Genomic DNA, 21,114 nt, shown 5'->3' on the forward strand with positions numbered 1-21,114 from the left:
GGGTTGTACGTTCAAGCTCCACATTGGATGTAGAGATTACTTAAAAATAAAATCTTAAAAAACACCTTTTGAATTACTGATTTTAGGGAACATGTTCCACTTAGTTGCCAACATGATATTTGTGTTTTCAGAATGAAAAATCTGTTGTATAACATGTTGAAGCTTCAATTATTTTCTTTTCGGAGCACTTTCATAGAAGTTCTGTTTTACATTATGTTTGTTGATTGCCTAAAACATTGTGCACATTTAGTGATATTAATTGAAAATCAAATCTTCCTAGCAGCACAGAAGAACCTTGTTGATTAACATGTTGACCTTTAATGCAAGTTTTTGGTTTGTTTATCTGATTTGTTGAAAATTCTGACCCGGTTCTAATTAGCTTACACAGTTCCGTTTGGGTTGGTTATAAAACTGAAACTCTTGCTATGAAGATGTCCTAAATATTCTTAGTGCAGCTTCTGTTATACTTGCTAGGTTGAAGAGGTGGAAGCAAGGCGCCTCTTTCAGCAGATTCTGTCAGCTGTGGATTACTGTCATAGGCATATGGTAGTTCATCGAGACCTGAAACCAGAGAATGTGCTGTTGGATGCTGACATGAATGCCAAGATAGCGGATTTTGGTATGTAACTCCAAGGTTGTTCAGAAATGTACTGGTTGCCTTTTAAAAATGTGTCAGTAGCAAGTGTTAAAGGTACGAATTTGCAGGTTCAACTTTGCAAATCCTATACCATGAAAAGGGATTAGTTGCGCAGTCTCCAGGCTACCTTATTGTATTCATCTAAACAGTTTTTTAAAATGCAAATACTTCCAGAGAAGTTAGGGCTAGCTTCAAGGTAAATCCATTTAATCTGCATTTCCTTCTAAAGGAATTCTTAACTGTTATTTTTGTGGGGGTCACAAACTCCTTTGAAAATCTAATGAAAATGTGGAAACTTCCTTTGATGAATGTACTTCAAGAGGGGTAGTGAAAATTTACATGCAGCTTTGGAGACTTAAAGTCTTTCTGAATTGATCAAGGGTAAAATCTAACAACTTACTAAAAGAATAGGAGTTTTGGTCAAGAGTAAACAAAAAGGTGAAATGTAAATTTAAGGCACCGAACACTTTCTGGGGTAAACAAACCTGGAAAGAGTACCATAGTAGAGAGTTTGGCAAAAATATTAGTAGGTGAGAGATTATAGAAAGATAGAAAGGTACCAGAGTTCAGCAGTGCTTATTTATAATTTTTGTAATAATTTTGTATATATTTAATAGTGATAATTGTTATATAATAATATATAATATAATAATTATAATATTATTATAATTATGTATTAACATATAATTATGTATTAATATATAATAATAACAATATTGTATAATCTTGTATAATCTTTAAAAACTAGGAAACTTGGGCAGGCCCCTTTTGGGGCACCCGAGTGGCTCAATTGGTTAAGTGTCCTACTTCAGTTCAGGTCATGATCTCACAGTTCATGAGTTCGAACCCCACATCAGGCTCTGTGCTGTTGGCATAGAACTCATTTCAGATCCTCTGTCCCCCGCCCTTCTCTCTGCCCCTCCCCCCCAGAAATAAATAAACATTAAAAAAAATTTTTAAACAAGGAAACTAGTTTCCCTGTTTCACTTTCTTTTCTTTTTAAAATCAAAAAAATTTATTTCTTCATAATTTATTGTCAAGTTAGCTAACATACGGTGTATACAGTATACTCTTGGCTTCAGGAGTAGATTCCCATGATTCATTTCTTACATACAACACCCGGTGCTCATCCCAACAAGTGCCCTCCTCAGTTTTCTTCACTTATTTTTCCCTCTCCCCCCCTCCCCCCAGCAACCCCCAGTTTGTTCTCTGTATTTAAGGGTCTCTTATAGTTTGCCTTCCTCTCTGTTTGAAACTTATTTTTTCCCCTTCCCCACAGTCCTCCGTTAAGTTTCTCAAATTCTACATAAGAGTGAAAATATATGATACCTGTCTTTCTTTGACTGACTTATTTCACTTAGCATAATACCCTCTAGTTCCATTCATGTTGTTGCAAATGGAAAGATTTAATTCTTTCTCATTGCCAAGTAGTAGTCCATCTTCTTTATCCATTCATCAGTTAATGGACATGTGGGTTCTTTCTGTAATTTGGCTATTGTTCAAAACGCTGCTATAAACATTTGGGTATATGTGCCCCTATGAATCAGCACTCCTGTATCCCTTGGCTAAATTCCTAGCAGTGGTATTGCTGGGTCATAGGGTAGATCTATTTTTAATTTTTTGAGGAACCTCCACACTGTTTTCCAGAGTGGCTGTACCACTTTGCATTCCCACCAACAGTGCAAGAGGGTTCCCATTTCTCCACATCCTTGCCAACATCTGTTGTTGATGGAGTTGTTAATTTTAGTCACTCTGACCAGTGTGAGGCGGTATCTCAGTGTGGTTTTGATATGTATTTCCCTGATGATGAGTGACATTGAGCATCTTTTCATGTGTCTGTTGTCCATCTGAGTGTCTTCTTTGGAAAATACCCATTCATGACTTCTGCCTGTTTCTTCACTGGATTATTTGTTTTTTGGGTGTTAAGTTTTGTAAGTTCTTTATAGGTTTTGGATACTAACCCTTTATCTGATATCTGATAAGTCATTTGCAAATAACTTTTCCCATTCCGTCAGTTGCCTTTTAGTTTTGTTGATTATTTCCTTTGCAGTGCAGAAGATTTTTATCTTGATGAGGTCCCAGTAGTTCATTTTTGCTTTTATTTCCCTTGCCTTCAGAGACATGTCGAGTAAGAATTTGCTGCGGCTGAGGTCAAAGAGGTTGTTGCCTGTTTTCTCCTGTAGGGTTTGATGGTTTCCTGTCTCACATTTAGGTCTTTCATTCATTTTGAGTTTATTTTTGTGCATAGTGTAAGAACATGGTGCAGTTTCATTCTTCTGCATGTTGCTCTCTGGTTCTTCCACCACTGTTTGCTGGAGACGGTCTTTTTTCCATTGGATACTCTTCCCTGCTTTGTCAAAGATTAGTTGGCCATACATTTGTGGGTCCACTTCTGGGTTCTCTATTCCATTGGTCTATGTATCTCTTTTTGTGCCAAACCCATACTGTCTTGATGATTACAGCTTTGTGTGCTAGAGGCTAAAGTCTGGGATTGTGATGCTTCCTGCTTTGGTTTTCTTTTTCCACGTTACTTTGGCCATTCAGGGTCTTTTGTGGTTCCATACAAATTTTAGGATTATTTGTTCTAGTTCTGAGAAGAAGTACCAGTGTAATTTTGATTAGGATTGCATTGAATGTGTAGATTGCTTTGGGTAGTATTGACATTTTAACAGTATTTGTTCTTCTAATTCGTGAGCATGGAATGTTTTTCCATTTCTTTGTGTCTTCTCGAATTTCGTTCGTAAGTTTTATATAGTTTTTAACATACAGATCTTTTACATCTTTGGTTAGATTTATTCCCAAGTGTTTTATGGTTCTTGGTGCAATTGTAAATGGGATCAACTTCTTGATTTCTCTTTCTGTTACTTCATTATTGGTGTATAGAAATGCAACTGATTTCTGTACATTGATTCTGTATCCTGTGACTTTGCTGAATTCATGTATCAATTCTAGCAGCTTTTTGATGGAGTCTTTTGGATTTTCCATGTAGAGTATCATGTCATCTGTGAAAAGTGAAAGTTTGACTTCTTTGCCAATTCAGATGCCTTTTATTTCATTTTGTTGTCTGATTGCTAAGGCTAGGACTTCCAACACTATGTTAATAACAGCGGTGAGAGTGGACATCCCTGTCATGTTCCTGATCTCAGGGGGAAAGCTCTCAGTTTTTCCCCCTTGAGGATGATACTAGCTGTGGACTTTTCATATATGGCTTTTATGATGTTAATGTATGTTACTTTTATCCCGACTTTCTTGCGAGTTTTTGTTATGAAAGGATGCTGTATTTTGTCAAATGTTTTTTCTGCATCTATTGAGATCATGTGGTTCTTATCCTTTCTTCTATTAATGTGATGTATCATGCTGATTTGCAAATATTGAACTAGCCCTGCAGCCCAGAAATGAATTCCACTTGATCATGGCAAATAATTCTTTTACTAGACTATTGAATTCGATTTGCTAGTGTCTTGTTGAGAATTTTTACATCCATGTTCATCAGGGATATTGGCCTGTAATTCTCCTTTTCTGTGGGGTCTCTCTCTGGTTCGGGAATCAAAGTAATGCTGGCTTCGTAGAATGAGTCCAGAAGTTTTCCTTTCATTTCTATTTTTTGGAACAGCTTGAGAAGGATAGGCATTAACTCTGCTTTAAATGTCTGGTAGCATTCCCCAGGAAAGCCATCTGGTCCAGGACTCTTATTTGTTGGGAGATTTTTTTTTTTTTTAAATGCTTTATTTGGTTTTGAGAGAGGGAAGCGCGCACAAGTGGGAGAGGGGCAGAAAGAGAGACACACACACACACACACACACACACACACACACACACACAGAATCTGAAACAGGCTCTAGGCTCTGAGCTGTCAGCACAGAGCCCAACGTGGGGCTCAAACTTGGGAACAACGAGATCATGACCTAGTCTGAAGTCAGATGCTTAACCAACTGAGCCACCCAGGCACCCCTGTTGGGAGATTTTTGATAACTGATTCAATTTCTTTGCTGATTTGGGTCTGTTCAAATTTTCTGTTTCTTCATGTTTGAATTTTGGTAGTGTGGGGGTGTCTAGAAATTTGTCCATTTTTTCCAGGTTGTCCAATTTGTTGGCATATAATTTTTAATAGTATTCTCTAATAGTTGTATGTATTTCTGTGGTGTTGGTTGTGATCTGTCCTTTTTCATTCATGATTTTATCTATTTGGGTCTTCTCTCTTTTTAAGAAGTCTGGCTAGGGGTTTATCAATTTGGTTTATTTTTTCAAAAAACCAACTCTTAGATTCATTTATCTGTTCTCTTTTTTTTTGGATTCTGTATTGTTTATTTCTGCTCTAATCTTTATTATTTCTCTTCTTCTACTGGCTTTGGGGTTTCTTTGCTCTTCTGCTTCTAGTTCCTTTAGGTGAGCGATTAGGTGTTTGTATTTGGAATTTTCTTGTTTCTTGAGATAGGCCAAATTGCAGTGTATTTTCCTCTTAATGACTGCCTTTGCTGCATCTCAGAAGGTTTGGACTGTTGTGTTTTCATTTTCATTTGCTTCCATGTATTTTTTAATTTCTTCTTTAATTGTCTGGTTGACCCATTCTTTTTTTTTCCTATTTATTTACTTAAATTTTATTTTTTAAAATTTACATCCAAATTAGTTAGCATATAGTGCAGCAATGATTTCAGGAGTAGATTCCTTAATGCCCCTTACCTATTTAGCTCATCCCCCCTCCCACAACCCCTCCAGTAACCCTCTGTTTGTTCTCCATATTTAAGAGTCTCATGTTTTGTCCCCCTCCTTGTTTTTATATTATTTTTCCTTCCCTTCCCTTATGTTCATCTGTGTCTTAAAGTCCTCATTTGAGTGAGTCATATTATATTTGTCTTTCTCTGACTAATTTCACTTAGCATAATACCCTCCAGTTCCATCCACGTAGTTGCAAATGGCAAGATTTCATTCTTTTTTATTACCGATCAATACTCCATTATACACACACACACACACACACACACACACACACACACACACACACACACTGCATCTTCTTTATCCATTCATCCATCAGTGGACATTTGGGCTCTTTCCATACTTTGGCTATTATTGATAGTGTTGCTGTAAACATTGGGGTGCATGTGTCCCTTTGAAACAGCACACCTGTATCCTTTGGATAATTACCTAGTAGTGCAATTGCTAGGTCATAGGGTAGTTCTATTTTTAATTTTTTGAGGGGCCTCCAAACTGTTTTCCAGAGTGGCTGCACCAGCTTGCATTCCCAGACCCATTTATTCTTCAGTAGGATGTTCTTTAACCTCCATGCCTTTGGAGGCTTTCCAAACTTTTTCTTGTTGTTGATTTCAAGTTTCATAGTGTTGTGATCTGAAAATATGCATGGTATGATCTCAGTTCTTTTATGTTTATTGAGGGCTGTTTTGTGACCCAGTAACTGTTCTGTCTTAGAGAATGTTCCATGTGCACTTGAGAAGAATGTGTATTCTGCTGCTTTTGGATGAAAAATTCTGAATATATCTGTCAAGTCCATCTGGTCCAGTGTATCATTCAAGGCCATTGTTCATTTATTGATTTTCTGCCTAGATGATCTGTCCATTGCTATAAATGAATTATTAAAGTCTCCTGCAATTACCATATTCTTACCAATAAGGTTGCTTACGTTTGTGATTGATTGCTATATTTGGGAACCTGTGTGTTGGGGACATAAACATTTATAATTGTTAGCTCTTCTTGATGGATAGACCCCATAATTACAATACAGTTTCCTTCTTCATCTTGTTACAGCTTTTAGTTTAAAATCTAGTTTGTTTGATATAAGTATGACTACTGCAGCTTTATTTTGACTTCCAGTAGCATGATAGAGGTTCTCCATTCCCTCACTTTCAATCTGAAGGTGTCCTTAGGTCTAAAATGAGTCTCTTTTAGACAGCGTATAGATGGATCTTGTTTTTAATCCATTCTGATATCCTGTCTTTTGACTAGGGCATGTAGTCCATTTACATTCAGAGTTCTTACTGAAAGATATGAATTTAGTGTCATTGTGTTATCTGTAGGTTTTATGCTTGTGGTGATATCTCTCTGCTTTCCACTCACAGGGTCCTCCTTAGGATCTCTTGCAGGGCTAGTTTAGTGGTTATGAACTCCTTCAGCTTTTGTCTGTCTGGGAAAACCTTTATCTCTCCTTCCATTCTGAATGACAGCCTTGCTGGATAAAGGATTCTTGGCTGCATATTTTTCCTGTTCAGCACATTGATTATTTCCTGCCATTCTCTTCTGGCCTGCCAAGTTTCAGGGAACAGGTCTGCCTCTACTGTTATGTGTCTCCTCTTACAGGTTAAGGCCCATTTGTCCCTAGCTGCTTTCAGAATTCCCTCTTTATCTTTCTTTTTTGCCAGTTTCATTATGATATGCCATGGTGAAGACCTATTCTTGTTGAGTCAGAAGGGAGTTCTCTTTGCCTCCTGGATTTGGATGTCCACTTCCTTTTCCAGATTAGGGAAGTTCTCCGCTATAATTTGTTCAAGTAAACCTTCTGCCCCTTTCTCTCTTCTTCTGCTGGAACTCCTAGGATACAGATATTATGTTTCATTGAATGGCATAGTTCTCTAATTCTCCCCTCATGATCTAGCATTTTCTTATCTTTTTCTTGGCTTCATCGTTTTCCCTAATTTTATCTTCTATTGCTGTCACTGCATCTCGTTTATTTTGCACCTCATCTGCAGCATTTCTCAATTCGTCATGACTATTTCTTAGTTCTTTGATCTCTGTAGCAGTAGATTCTCTGCTGTCTTCTATGCTCTTTTCAAGTCTAGCTATTAATCTGATGACTGTTATTCAAAATGCTTGATCAGATATATTGTTTATATCTGTTTTGATCAATTCTCTAGCTGTCATTTCTTCCTGGAATTTCTTTTGAGGAGAATTCTTCCGTTTCATCATTTTGGCTAGTTTTCTGTCCTTTATGTGTTTTAATAGCTTGTTATATGACCTGCACCTGCAAGCACAATTATATTAAAAAGTGGTCGTACACTGTCCAGAACCTGGCCCTTCAGGAGGTGTTTTTGGAGTGTGTTGCATGCTCTCTGTTGTTGTGACTCTGGTTGCTTTACCTCGCTACCTGTAATGGTAGTTTGGACCTTCTACTAGGCATGCTTTGATTTGTTCATTGAAGTAACTCTGAAAAAAATTTAAAAATGGGTGTGGTGGTGGAAGAAGCCTTATCCCATACAAAGAGAGAAATGACGGGTGGTTAAAAAGAAAAGAACAGCAACCAAAAAATTGACCAGGCAGAGAATCAGAGAAACTATACTGCTTAATCCAGAGAGAGAGAGAGAGAGAGAGAGAGAGGGAGAGGGAGAGAGGGAGAGAGAAATAGAGAAGGTGATACAGCGGCGCCTGGGTGGCTCAATTGGTTAAGCGTCTGCCTTAGGCTCAGGTCATGATCTCACAGTTCATGGGTTTGAGCCCCGCATTGGGCTCTGTGCTGACAGCTGTGGAGCCTACTTGGGATTCTCTGTCTCCCTCTCTCTCTCTCTGCCCCTCCCCTGCTCTTTTTCTGTCTCTCAAAATAAATAAATAAATAAACAAACAAACAAACATTAAAAAAAAAGAAAAAGGAGATACAGAAGAGATGTAAAAAGAATGGATTAAAAATTATCTGCTTAAATAAACCAATCAGAATTAGAAGTAATCAAAGGAATGAAGAAAAAATAATTTATATAAAATAAGAACTGACCAAGAGTCAAATCAGAAAATGCAAAACCACTGTGCTGATACCTGATGGTGCCTTGGAACCTGTGACTGCGGTGCTGGTCTGGAACACTGCTTCAGTGTCAGTCTCGCTTCTGTAGATATGCATTTACCAGGCACGAAGGGGCATGGTTTGGTGTAGGCAGGTCCTGCCTGCACTGTGGGTCCGTTGTCCCTTCCCTGAAGCCCAACCTTGTTGGCGATGGGGAGAAAAATGGGGACACCCCTGTCTCTCCTCCCCAGACCAGATGTCTCCCACTGGTCTGTTCAGGCTGTCCACACAGTGCCGTGCAGACACAGAGGGCCAGTTTGTCCCACTCCACCATCTCCTGCACCTCCCAGGCACTTGGCTAAATTCAGTCCCTGATGTCATAAAGGATCCTGCTCCGTGAGCCCCAGTTCTGGGGTAGTGCCGCTCCGGGCCTGGGTGGCAGGTGTCCGCAGGGTCTTTTGTCTTTAGAGTGGATATATACCTTCTTCCCACAGCACTCAAGGGAGGGGGCTACTCTCTCCGACTGCACCCCTGAGCTCGCTACCAAGCCTGGGTCTGGCTCCCCTCCTCCCCAGGCGTGCATACAGGGCGGCAGGCTCCAGTCTGGACAAAGACCTGCAACCCTGGATCGTGTTAGATACTGGTTCTTTCTCTGTTTTTTCTATTCCCCGGTCTGTGGTTTTTCTCTTGTCCAAATACAGCCCTACACTTCCACAGCCTCTCTTTCTCTTCCTTTTGTCTCTCCAGAGAAAGGGATCCCTCTCCTCTGTGCCTGTGCCACCCATTTTCTCTCTCCCAATTGACAGTCACACACCTATGGACCACCAAGTTGTCCCTGGGGGCCCCTAGAGCTATTTCTGTCACTCTGTAGCCTGGGTTCTTGGAATTCCGTCTTCTGGCCTCAGTATTGCTGTGTTTGAAGGACGAGGGAACTTTGGGTCCCCCTACTTATAGCTCTGCTATGTTGACTCCTTCCCCCCCCAAAAAAACTTTAAAAGGTGCCCCTTCTCTTTTGTAAATCAAAAAAAAAACTCTTTAATATTATAGTCCAGTTAGATTTTTGGTTCAGTAGATTATTTTTTCTATGTTGAATATAAGCTTTCCAAATTAAAAGCTCTTGGAACATAATCTTTATAAATAAGAACCTGTCTGATTTCTACTTAGAGATTTTATTTTTAAAGGCTTTGAAAGCATAGGACAAAAAGTAATAGGCTCCATTTCATTCTTTCAACTGTAGAAATGGGCAAATAATATTTTGTTGCTTTTATGTTTAGAAGAGTTCATATAATTTAGAACAACCTCATATTTGTCAGGTGAATCAAGATTTTAATTAGAAAAAGGAATTCGAATCATGCATGATGTGCTTTATCTTTTAGAGCTAAAGTATGCTGGAATGTTTTTTACTAGTCTAACAAATGCTTTCCACTACTTTTTTTCTAATAATTAAAAAAATATGTATAGGACATTAAAGACTTGATATTTTCCCTCGTACTTATATCTACTTTTAAAAATATCTAGCATGAAGTAAACGTTACTCTTATTTTCAGGATTGTCTAATATGATGTCGGATGGTGAGTTTCTGCGAACTAGTTGTGGATCTCCCAATTATGCAGCACCTGAAGTCATCTCAGGCAGGTAATAATAGATGGGTGGAGAGTAAACTTTTCATAATCTTTTGTTCATCTTAATAACATTTAATTATGATATATTCTGTTCAGAGGATAAGATTAACACAGTAGGAACAAATTGTCCTTTTTTTCCATTCTTTAAGAGAATAGTTTTATTAAACAATTTTTTAAACAGTTTCGATTTTGTTATGAGTATATTTAATGATTTTTTCTTTTTTCCAGGTGTAATTATTTTTATTCCTAGTTATTTTTGATAGTATTACTGATATAGTAATAACAGAGAATAAGTGTTGTGTTTGTTGGAAACATTTACAAAAGAATTCAAGCATTAAGTTCTTGATAGGACAATATTAGTGTCCCTGGTCCTATATATGCTGGCAATATGTAAAACACCTAGGTTCCCGGGTGCAGAGTGCAGAGGTGTAAAGTAAGTCACTGAGACATTGCAAGGAAAAGAAGAGAGTATAAAATAAAGATGTAAGCAAAGAGTAAAGTGTTGAAGGAACAGATAAGAAGTATATCGATGATCATAAAACCCGTAGGTGAGCTTTTGTTCTGTCTGTTCTCAAAGTTCCATGAGTCTGTGATGATGCTAAATTATTGAAAAAAAATTTAAGGGAGTTTTTCCATTAAAAAAATGACTGAAATATTGATTTTATTTTGATAAAGTACAGATAAGAGCATTTGCTATATTCAAGCATTCCTATCAGACAGTCCTTAAATAATAATTAACATATTTTTAATAAGGTACTATATAGACCATTATTTTATGTTTTGTTTTTAGAACAGTGAGGTTTTGGGGGGACAGTATTGTCACTTCATGAAATTAAACTGTACAAGTAGAGATTGGAGCTTACCCATTGGTATATAGAAAAAATGTTCATACAGATTGCAGTGATAAACTGAAGACTTTCTACAGTGACCAGTGTCTGTTTAAAAACTTAACAGAATTCTCTGAGAGAAAATACAGAAACGTTATTATTGCAAGGAACAGATATAGGAGTTTTGGACAGTACAGCAAATGATTTAAATGATGGGCAGCACCATTTTGAAGTGGATTATATTCTTTTAATTGGAATAACATAGATTTACTTTGTTGCCTCAGACCTAGCTTTGAGTTTGTCAGTGTGCTATCAGGAGCATTTTAATATTTTTTATGTAGGTGAGAGAAGAAAGGACTAATATTCCAGCCATAGGTTATGTGTAACAAAGCTAACCTTAGTCCTGTGAGCTAACCTAACAAGTGATTGGAATGAAAGTCATACTCAGGACAATGTTATACAGGACAAGTACTGTCAAAGAGATGGCTGTAGGACTAGTTAGGCATTGTAATGTTTCAAATATTCTGTAAAATACGCATTCAGGGATAAAAATTGTTATATATGCATTTTCTTTATTGTAGTTTTATGATAAAAGGATTTAACGTATACATTATAGTATTGTTTTTTTCAAGTTTATGGTTATCTACTTTGATGTTTCCATAAAAATTCAACCATAGTATGTTTTATTAAAAAAAATTTTTTTTAATGTTTATTTATTTCTGAGACAGAGAGAGACAGAGCATGAGTGGAGGAGGGGCAGAGAAAGAGGGAGACACAGAATCAGAAGCAGGCTCCAGGCTCTGAGCTGTCAGCACAAAGCCCGACGTGGGGCTCGAACTCACAAACCGTGAGATCATGACCTGAGCTGAAGTCGGTCGCTCAACTGAGCCACCCAGGCGCCCCTGTTTTATTTTTTTTTATTAGTCAATTAGTAAGTTAAGTGAGTTTGTGACAAAGAAAAATACTGCTTTCTTTTGGAAAACTTGAATAGTAATTGCATAGACCAATTCTCTACGGGAACAAGTATTGACTGTTGGGAGTGTGGCCATGGTCCTCATTGAAGGCCTGCAAATCAATATAGACTGAGTCTGTAATATGTATATGAAGAAACAGGGTATACACGAGGATGAGAAAAAGTGGTACTTGTATTTCAGGTTTTTGTTATCCTTTTTCTTAGATTGTATGCAGGTCCTGAAGTTGATATCTGGAGCTGTGGTGTTATCTTGTATGCTCTCCTTTGTGGCACCCTTCCATTTGATGATGAGCATGTACCTACGTTATTTAAGAAGATCCGAGGGGGTGTTTTTTATATCCCAGAATATCTCAATCGTTCTGTTTGCACTCTGTTGATGCATATGCTGCAGGTTGACCCCCTGAAACGGGCAACTATCAAAGATATAAGGTGATTATTCTTTTTGTGACTGTTACGTGTATTTTGTAGTATTAATAATAATAACACTAATTGAGTGCCTGCTTTATGTTAGTTTCTGTAACACTTAATAGCATAGGAATTTTGCTTTCCTTTTTACACAAACCTGATCAGGTCACTGATCTTTTTAAATATTTCAGATTGTTTTCTAAACTTTTTAGCTTAAGCAGCAAATCCTCAAAGGCCCTTCCTAATAAGGCTCCATTTCCTTCTCCTGAAGCCTCACTCCTGCACTTACCACCACACACTGGTACCAGTGCCTCAGCTACATTCAGCTTTTCCTTGTTCTTCAAAAAACATATTTTATGCCTTCATGTTTTAATTTATATTATTGTCTCTGATTTGTCTTCTGCCTTTTTTGACCCTGTAGATTTCCATCCATCCTTTATAATTCTTACTTATCATCTCCCTTGTGAAATTACCTCTGATTCCTCCAGGCAGTGTTAGTTGCTTCCACTTCCGTGATTTCCACATTTTGTTCATGGTTTTATTTTTTCATTATCGCTTCGTATCTAGCTATTACTCAGTGCATCTTCCTCCAGTCCTAAATTATAACTCCATAAGGGTAGAGGTAGTGTCTTACTCATCTTAGTACACACAATGCTAGAAGGCCCACGAATGTAGTATATGTTGAGAAACTATTTGAATAAATTTCAGGAGTGCCTGGGTGGCTCAGTCGGTTAAGTGTCCAGCGCTTGATTTAGGCTCAGGTCATGATCTCACTCACAGTTGTGGGATTTGAGCCCTGCTTCAAAGGCTCTGTGCTGACATTGTGGAGCCTGCTTGAGATTCTCTCTCTCTCTCCCTCTCTCTTTGCCCCTCCCCTGCATACACATGCATATGTTCTCTCTCTCTTTCTGAAAATAAATAAACTTAAAAAAAAAGTGAATAAATTTCAAATGGAATACAGGGTGAGATTTATGTATTTTATATATGGTTGATGAAATAAAGCATTAAAAGTTTTGCTAAGATTTTGAATAAAAAAATAAGCTAGGGCTGTGAAGGATTTCTTGTTACATGAGAAACTTCGGAACTTGCAGTGTTACTGTGAATAGGACCTTTATCTAGCATACACAAGCCATGGTAATTCTTGACCTTCTACTTTTTACTTACTGTGTTACGTTTCCTAGGGTTTTTTTTTGTTTTTACCTAACATTTCATCGGTTATTTATTTACAAACACATTCTGTTACTGTCTCTCCAGAATCTCTCCTCTTACAAGCCAGAATGGCTGTGTAGAGACCTGTGACTCTTGGAATGTTTAAGTAGAGTAGTTTTTTACGTGGTAGCTGCTGATCTCTTCTGAAAGCAGGGACTGATTGCTTTTCCATTTGTATACTGTTTTTCTCCCCTAGCTTTTCTTCAAGTGTTCCAGGCCTCATACATAAAATAAACGTGTGATTGTAAATTAACACCAACTTTAGTTATGGAAATGAAGTTAGCGGGGGGGGGGGGGGGGGGGGGGGGGGGGGGGGGGGGAAAGCTTTTGTGTTTACGGTTTTTGTTTTGTTTGTTTTTGGCCTTTTTTTTTTTTTTTTTTAACATTAAGCTCTATGCCCAGCTTGGGGCTTAAACTCACAACCCTGAGATCAAGAGTCAACATGCTGTGTGGACTGAGCCAGCCAAGCACCTTGGTCACTTAATTGTCTTTTCCTTAGAAAGAAAATTAGAGACGCTGATACATATATTTGCACCTGTTTCTGTCAGCACATACATTTAGAATAGGAAAAGTATTGATTCCACTTGTGTTAAAACCGATACTTGTATATTTACAAGCTTTAGACGAAAAATGTAAATAAAAGTCTATTAGGATGAAGTAATTTATGCATATGTAGTTGACATAAAATAGTATTCAGTACAAGTACAAACTCCCAGTTATAAAAAAATAATGGCATTCATTTCTGTTCTCAAACTAATAACTTGAACTTATAGTTTCTATCATTTTTTATTTATCCAAATTCAGTTTTTTAATGTATGGGAATTCTTTTCTTTGCTTTTGGTTTTTTTTTTACGTTTATTTTTGACAGAGAGCGTGAATGCGGTAGAGGCAGAGAGAAGGAGGGAGAGGGAAAGGGGGAGAGAGAGAGAGAGAGAGAGAGAGAATGAATGAATGAATGAATGAATGAATGAATCTGAAGCAGGCTCCAGGCTCTGAGCTGTCAGCACAGAGCCTGATGCGGGGCTCGAACTCACAAACCATGAAATCGTGACTTAGCCGAAGTCGTATGCTTAACCGACTGAGGCGCCCCTGTTATGCTACTGCATTCTTTTTTTTTTCTAAGGAAAGGAACTTTATTTCATGGAAAAAAAAATCTGGGAGGGATTTTTCTGAACCAAAATCCACTGGAGAACAGCAAGAGATCAGAGTGATGACAGTTTCTCACTGGCTGCATCACAGTTGTGATCAGTACCCCGATGGGCTCTGTAAATGATACTGAGTGGTAGGGCTCCCCCTTCTAGTGTCCCTGCTCTCTTTTAGCTATGTTTCCCTTTATTCTCACACTTACTAGTGGTTTTGTGGCCCAGCTGAACTTAATACAAGCTCAGAGGTGCTTTATCTGATACTGTGGAAGGTATGGGGTGTGGATTGACCCACCAGGGTTCAAATCTGACTGCACACAGGAGTTACCTGCCAACCTCCAAGAGCCAGGTTGTGCCCCTCTGTGGCATTCAGTGTGGAGTTGGGCTGGCTGCAAAGAGGAGGTGTCCCACAGGGTCTCCCCTCCACAGCGCACCTTCGTCCCTGCGACACAGATGCGTCTCCCAGGCTGATGGGTGGTGGGGGACCAGAAACACCCACACGTGGATGACTTAGCCCACCAGCTTATTGAGCACTTAGAGCAGAACTTCCCTCCTGCTGTGGTCCTGGTGGTGTGGGCCTTGGGGTTGGGGTGCCTGTGTCCCTGCACCCCGAGTTGTTATGCTACTACATTCTTATAGTTATTCCATATAGGTCTTATTTTTCTTATAAGGTGGTAAGTGATTGGAGGTTAGAAAATATCTCAGTATTTATTCATTCATTTAATCATTTTTGCTTTTATTCATTCAGTAACTATTTATTTAGTATTTATTCTGTTCAAGGCTCTAGGCTAAGTTCTGGGAATATAGTGATAGACAAGACAGACATTATCTTCATGAAATAACATTTTTGTATTCTCCCAAGTGCCTTAAGCTTAGTATTACTCTTATTACTAATAATTAATAATAACAGTTAATACAACGTGATTAAAAGTGAAGGGTCTGAAGTTCAGCTGTTTTAGTATTAATCCTAATTATTCTGTTTACTAACTACCAGCATACTACTTATTCTTTCTGTGCTTTTGTTACATCATATATAGTGGATTTGGTGGGAGGAAAGTCTTAGGTTGAGCCATGTGAATTTTTTCCGTAGGTCTAAAAACAGCTGAATATGAGAAACTGCAGACATTCAACCCAATATAATTAAAGCTTTTAGAACGATGTCCAGCACACGGTGTTAATATGTAGGAACCTTTTAGCTGCAGTTGAAGAAATTTGGACACATTGTGAAATTTCTAAAATTTGATATTCTTTATAACTCATTTGGTCTCCTTTTAAAAAATATTTTTGAGAGGCGCCTGGGTGGCTCAGTTGGTTGGGCATCCGCCTTCGGCTCAGGTCATGATCTCGCGGTCCGTGAGTTCGAGCCCCGCGTCGGGCTCTGTGCTGACAGCTCGGAGCCTGGAGCTTGTTTCAGATTCTGTGTCTCCCTCTTGCTCTGCCCTTCCCCTGCTCATGCTCTGTCTCTCTCTGTCTCAAAAATAAATAAACGTTAAAAAAATTAAAAAAAATAAAAATAAAAAATATTTTTGAGTATGGTTGACACACACTGTTACATTAGTCTTAGGTAAACAACATAGTGACTCAGCTTCTCTATATGTTATGCTATGCTCACCACAAGCATAGCTGCCGTATGTTATCATAGAATGCTATTACAGCATCATTGACTATATTCCCTGTGCTATGCCTTTTATTGCTGTGATGTGTTCATTCCTTAACTGGAAGCCTGCGTCCCCCTCTTGCCTTTTCACTTTGCCCATACCCCCTACCACCACCCCCCCTTCCCTGGCAGCTGTCTCTTCTCTATTTATTGGTCTGATTCTGCTTTTTAAAATTTGTTTATTCATTTCCTTTTTTAGATTCCACTTATGAGTGAAATCATGTATTTATTTTTCTCAGATTTACTTCACTTAGTCCATTCATTTTGTTGCAAATGGCACAATATCATCCTTTTTTAAGGCGGTGTAATACTCCATTGTACACGTATACCCCATGTTCTTTATCCATTTGTCTGTTGATACTTAGATGGTTCCATATCTTGGCTATTGTAAATAATGCTGCAGTAAACATAGGAGTGCTTATATATTTTTTGAATTAGTGGTTTTGTTTTCTCTAGGTAAATACCCAGTACTGAAATTATTGGATCTTATGGTATTTCTGTTTTAACTTTCTTTTAAAGTTCCTTTGAGATAATAACCTCACATGCATGCGGGGAAAGAGAGGGACAGAAAAATCCCAAACAGGCTACACACTGACAGTGCAGAGCCCAATGTGGGGCTCAAACCCATGAACCATGAGATCATGACTTGAGCCAAAACCAAGAGTTGGACACTTAACCGACTGAGCCTCCCAGGTGCCCCTGTATTTTAAATTTTTTGAAGAACCTCTGTTCTGTTTTTCACAGTGGCTATACCAGTTTATATTCCCAGCAGCAGTGTATAAGGGTTCTTTTTTCTCTGAAGCCTTGCCAACATTTACTGTTTCTTATCTTTTGATTTTTGCTACTCTGTTGTAAGGTGATATCTCGTTGTGGTTTTGATTGTGGTTTCCCTGATTACAGAGGTTGAGCATCTTTTCATGTGTCTATTGGCCATCTCTATGTCTTCTTTGGTAAAATGTCTATTCAGGTCCTCTGCCTATTTTTTAATTGATTGGTTTTTGTTTTGGTTTGTTTTGTTTTTGTTTTTTTTGTTTTGTTTTTCGTTTTTTGGTGTTGTGTTGTATAAGTTCTTTATAAAGTTTGAATATTAACCCTTTATTGGATATATAATTTGCAAGTATCTTCTCCCATTTGGTAGGTTGCCTTCGTGTTTTGTTGATGGTTTCTTTCACTGTGCAAAAGCTTTTTATTTGATGTAGTCCCAATAGTTTATTTTTGCTTTTGTTTCCCTTGCCTTAGGAAACATATCTAGAAAAATGTTGTTTTGGCCAGTGCCAGAGACATTATTGCCTGTGTTTGCCTCTAGGAATTTCATGGTTTCAGATCTCACATTTAGGTTTTTAATCCATTTTGAGTTTATTTTTGTATATGGTGTTAGAAAGTGGTCCAGTTCCATTCTTTTACATGTAGGTGTCCAGTTTTTCCAGCACCATTTATTGAAGAGAATGTCTTTTCCTCGTTATATATTCTTGCCTCCTTTGTTGTAGAGTAATACACCATGTAAGCATAGGTTTGTTTCTGGGCTCTCTATTCTGTTCATTGATATGTGTGCCTCTTTTTGTGCCAGTACCATACTGTTCTGATCACTCTTGCTTTATAGTATATCTTGAAATCTGGGATTGTGATACTTCCAGCTTTATTTTTCTTTCTCAACGTTGCTTTGGCTATTTGAGGTCTTTTATAGTTGCACACAAATTTTAAGATTGTTCTACTTCTGTGAGAAATGCTGTTGGCATTTTAATCTGTAGATTGCTTTGGGTAGTATGGACATTTTAACAATATTCATTCTGGGGCATCTGGGTGACTCAGTTAAGCATCTGACTCTTGATCTTGATTCAGGTCATGATCTCATGGATCATGAGATCTGCTGACAGTGCAGAGCCTGCTTGGGATTCTCTCTCTCTCCCTCTCTTTCTGCCCTTTCCTGCTCATGGGTGTGTGCACACGTTCTCTCTCTCTCAAAGCAACTAAATAAAAAAAATTTTTTTTTTTTCATTCTTCCAGTCTATGAGCATGGTCTTTCACTTCCTTGGTTAAATTTATTCATAGGTATTTTATTATTTCTGGTGCAGTTGTAAATGGAATTGTTTTCTTAATTTCTCTTTCTAGTACTTTATTATTAGTGTGTAGAAATGTGACTGATTTCTAGGTATCTGCAGTTTCACTGATTTATTCTAGTAGTTTTTTGTTGGAGTCTTTAGGATTTTTTAATGTTACTCCCATGTCATCTGCAAATAGTGACAGTTTGATATCTTTACCATTATGGATCCCTTTTATTTCCATTTCTTGTCTGATTGCTATAGTTAGGATGTCCAGTACTATGTTGAATAAAAGTGGTAAGAGTAGATATCCTTGTCTTGTTCCTGATCTTAGGGGGGAAGCTCTTGGTTTTTCACCATTGAGTATGATGTTAGCAGTGGGTTTTTCATATATGGCTTTTTATCATGTTGGGATCTATTCCTTTTGAACCCACTTTGTTGGTTTTTTTTTTTTTTAATCATGAACAGATACTGAATTTTGTCAAATGAGATGATCATTTGATTTTTATTCTTTGTTTTGTTGATGTCATGTATTTGGGTGATTGATTTACAAATAATGAAACATCCTTGCATCCCCCAGAATAAATCCCACTTGATTGTGGTGAGTGATCCTTTTAATGTGTTGTTAAATGTGGTTTGCTGTTTATTAAGATTTATATGTCTGTGTTCATCAGGGATATTGGCTGTTAGTTTTCTGTTTTTGTAATGTCTGTGTGGTTTTGGTATCAGGGTAATGCTGGCCTTGTAGAATGTATTTGGAAGCTTTCCTTCCTCTTCTATTTTTTGGAATAGTTTGAGGAGAATAGGTATTAACTCTTCTTTAAATGTTTTATAGAATCCATCTGATACTGGACTTTTATTTTTTGGTAGTTTTTGATTATGAATTCAGTCTTATATATTTGTTTGGTTTGTTTAGGTTTTCTATTTCATCCTGATTTAGTTTTGGAAGATTGTATCTTTCTATGAATTTATCCATTTTTTCTAGGTTATCCAATTTGTTGGCATATAAGTTGGTGTAATATTCTCTTATAATTCCTTATATTTCTGTGGTGTCAGTTGGTAGTCCTTCTCTTTTGTTTCTGATTTTATTTGGGCCTTTTTTTTTTCCTTATGAGTCTGGCTAAGGGTTTATCAATTTTATTTATCATTTCAAAGAACCAGCTCTTGATTTCATTTATTTTTTTTCTATTGTTTTGTAGTCCTTATGTCATTTATTTCTAATCTTATCTTTATTATATGCTCTAACTCACCTTAGACTTTGTTCTTCTTTTTCTGGTTCCTTTAGGAGGAACGTTAGATTGTTTATCTGAGTGTGTATTTATTTATTTTCTTAGTTACTGAGGTAGGCCTGTGTTGCTATATATTTCCCTCTTAGAATTGCTTTCACTGCATCTCAGAGATTTTAGATGGTTGTGTTTTCATTTCCATGTGTCTCCATAACTCATTTAGTGTTAAGTCATGTATCAAAATTGGGTATCAGATAATAGTGATAGAAAGACTTAATTTCTGATGGCTGTGCAGTAGTAACCCATGGGAAATGAACTGATTTTGTCTCGGGCGAACCCTCATAAACATTCTGGTTATTGGTTCCATTGATAGAGTTAATTCAGGAATTGACTCCTGAAAATCAAAAACTGGGAGTATGACTTTTTAACTGGCAGTTTTCTTATGGTAAAGAATTATGGTCCTTTGTCTAAATGAATGAATTAAAAAAAAATGTGGGGACATCTGAGTGGCTCAGTCAGTTAAGCGTCGGACTTTAGCTCAGGTCATGATGTTGTGGTCCGTGGGTTTGAGCCCCATGTCGGGCTCTGTGCTGACCACTCAGAGCCTAGAGCCTGCTTTGGATTCTGTGTCTCCCTCCCTCTCTCTGCCCCTCCCTGACCCATGATCTGTCTCTCAAAAAGAAATAAGTATCAAAAAAAAAAAAAATTAAAAATGTACATTATTTCTCTAGTTATTATTTTTAAGCATTTATTTATTTTATTAGTGTAATTCATATAGCATAAGTTTGCTCCTTTAAATTCTGTAATTCAGTGGTTCTCAGTGTTTTCGCCAAGTTGTAGAGTCATCACCATTTTCTAATTCCCTAAAAGAAACTCTATACCCTTTAACAGTCATTACATGTTTTCCCCTCCTTTTATCCCTTGGAAGCCAGTAATCTACTTTCTGCCTTTACCTATTTGCCTATTTTGGAAGTTTCATATACACAGAATCATAGAGCATGTAGCCTTTTGAGTCTTGCTACATTCACATTAGCATAATGTTCTCAAGGTTCATTCATGATGTAGCATCTATCAGTTCTTCATTCCTTTTTTTCCTTGAACAATACTCCATTGTATAGATATACTACATTTTGTTTATCCATCCATCAGTTAGTGGATACTTGAATTGTTTCCACTTTTTGGCTCTTAAGAATAACGTTGCCATGCACATCTGTGTACAAGTGTTTTATGGTCACACGTTTCCATTTCTTGTGGGTGTATGCCTAGAGTTTGTAATTCTTGTATGTTGTTGCTGCTCTTCTTGTTGAGTGATTTTATTGAACTAATTCCATAAATTTTTTATTCTTTGTCATGGTTGACCCCTGAAATCTCTCCTTGGTTAGCTTAATGGTCAGCTAATTATTAGAGCTTCCGTTGAATGTCTTGATCTAATAAGTCTCCCAGCCTTTGCTGAGAGACTCCGTGTGCATGTCTTCATTGCTCCAACGAGAAGCTCGTTAACCCGGCTTTAGGCTTTACTCTCTGTCAGCATCGAGGCTCCAAGTGAGCCACTAATTAGAAATTAGGGTCTTTCTTGGGCATGCGTACAGCCCTGCATATGTACATGGCCTTCTTTAGTCCCAGGAACGTATTACAGTATTTCAAAGATCCCAGTGGA

The 21,114-nt window shown here is 37.6% G+C and overlaps 1 protein-coding gene and 1 long non-coding RNA gene across 10 annotated transcripts in view; one reads left to right on the top strand and one right to left on the bottom strand.

The window, feature by feature from the left end:
- The window catches only part of LOC147578046 (uncharacterized), a 39,336-nt gene extending 29,834 nt beyond the window's left edge, over nt 1–9,502 (bottom strand). Inside the window, exon 1 of the long non-coding RNA XR_015254732.1 lies at nt 8,393–9,502. This is a non-coding gene — a long non-coding RNA (uncharacterized LOC147578046). The remainder of the gene's footprint in view (nt 1–8,392) is intronic.
- The window catches only part of PRKAA2 (protein kinase AMP-activated catalytic subunit alpha 2), an 85,126-nt gene that overhangs the window by 49,994 nt on the left and 14,018 nt on the right, over nt 1–21,114 (top strand). For 8 of the 9 annotated variants that reach the window (XM_086717083.1, XM_086717092.1, XM_086717085.1 and 5 more), the window contains 3 exons: nt 475–619; nt 9,905–9,992; nt 11,984–12,208. In XM_086717083.1, coding sequence (XP_086573209.1) covers nt 475–619; nt 9,905–9,992; nt 11,984–12,208 — 458 coding nt within the window. The remainder of the gene's footprint in view (nt 1–474; nt 620–9,904; nt 9,993–11,983; nt 12,209–21,114) is intronic. The other variant, XM_086717086.1, reaches the window with a different exon arrangement.

Source organism: Puma concolor, chromosome C1 (genome assembly GCF_028749965.1).
Source record: "Puma concolor isolate L17-30 chromosome C1, mPumCon1.1.hap2, whole genome shotgun sequence".
Lineage (NCBI taxonomy): Eukaryota > Metazoa > Chordata > Mammalia > Carnivora > Felidae > Puma > Puma concolor.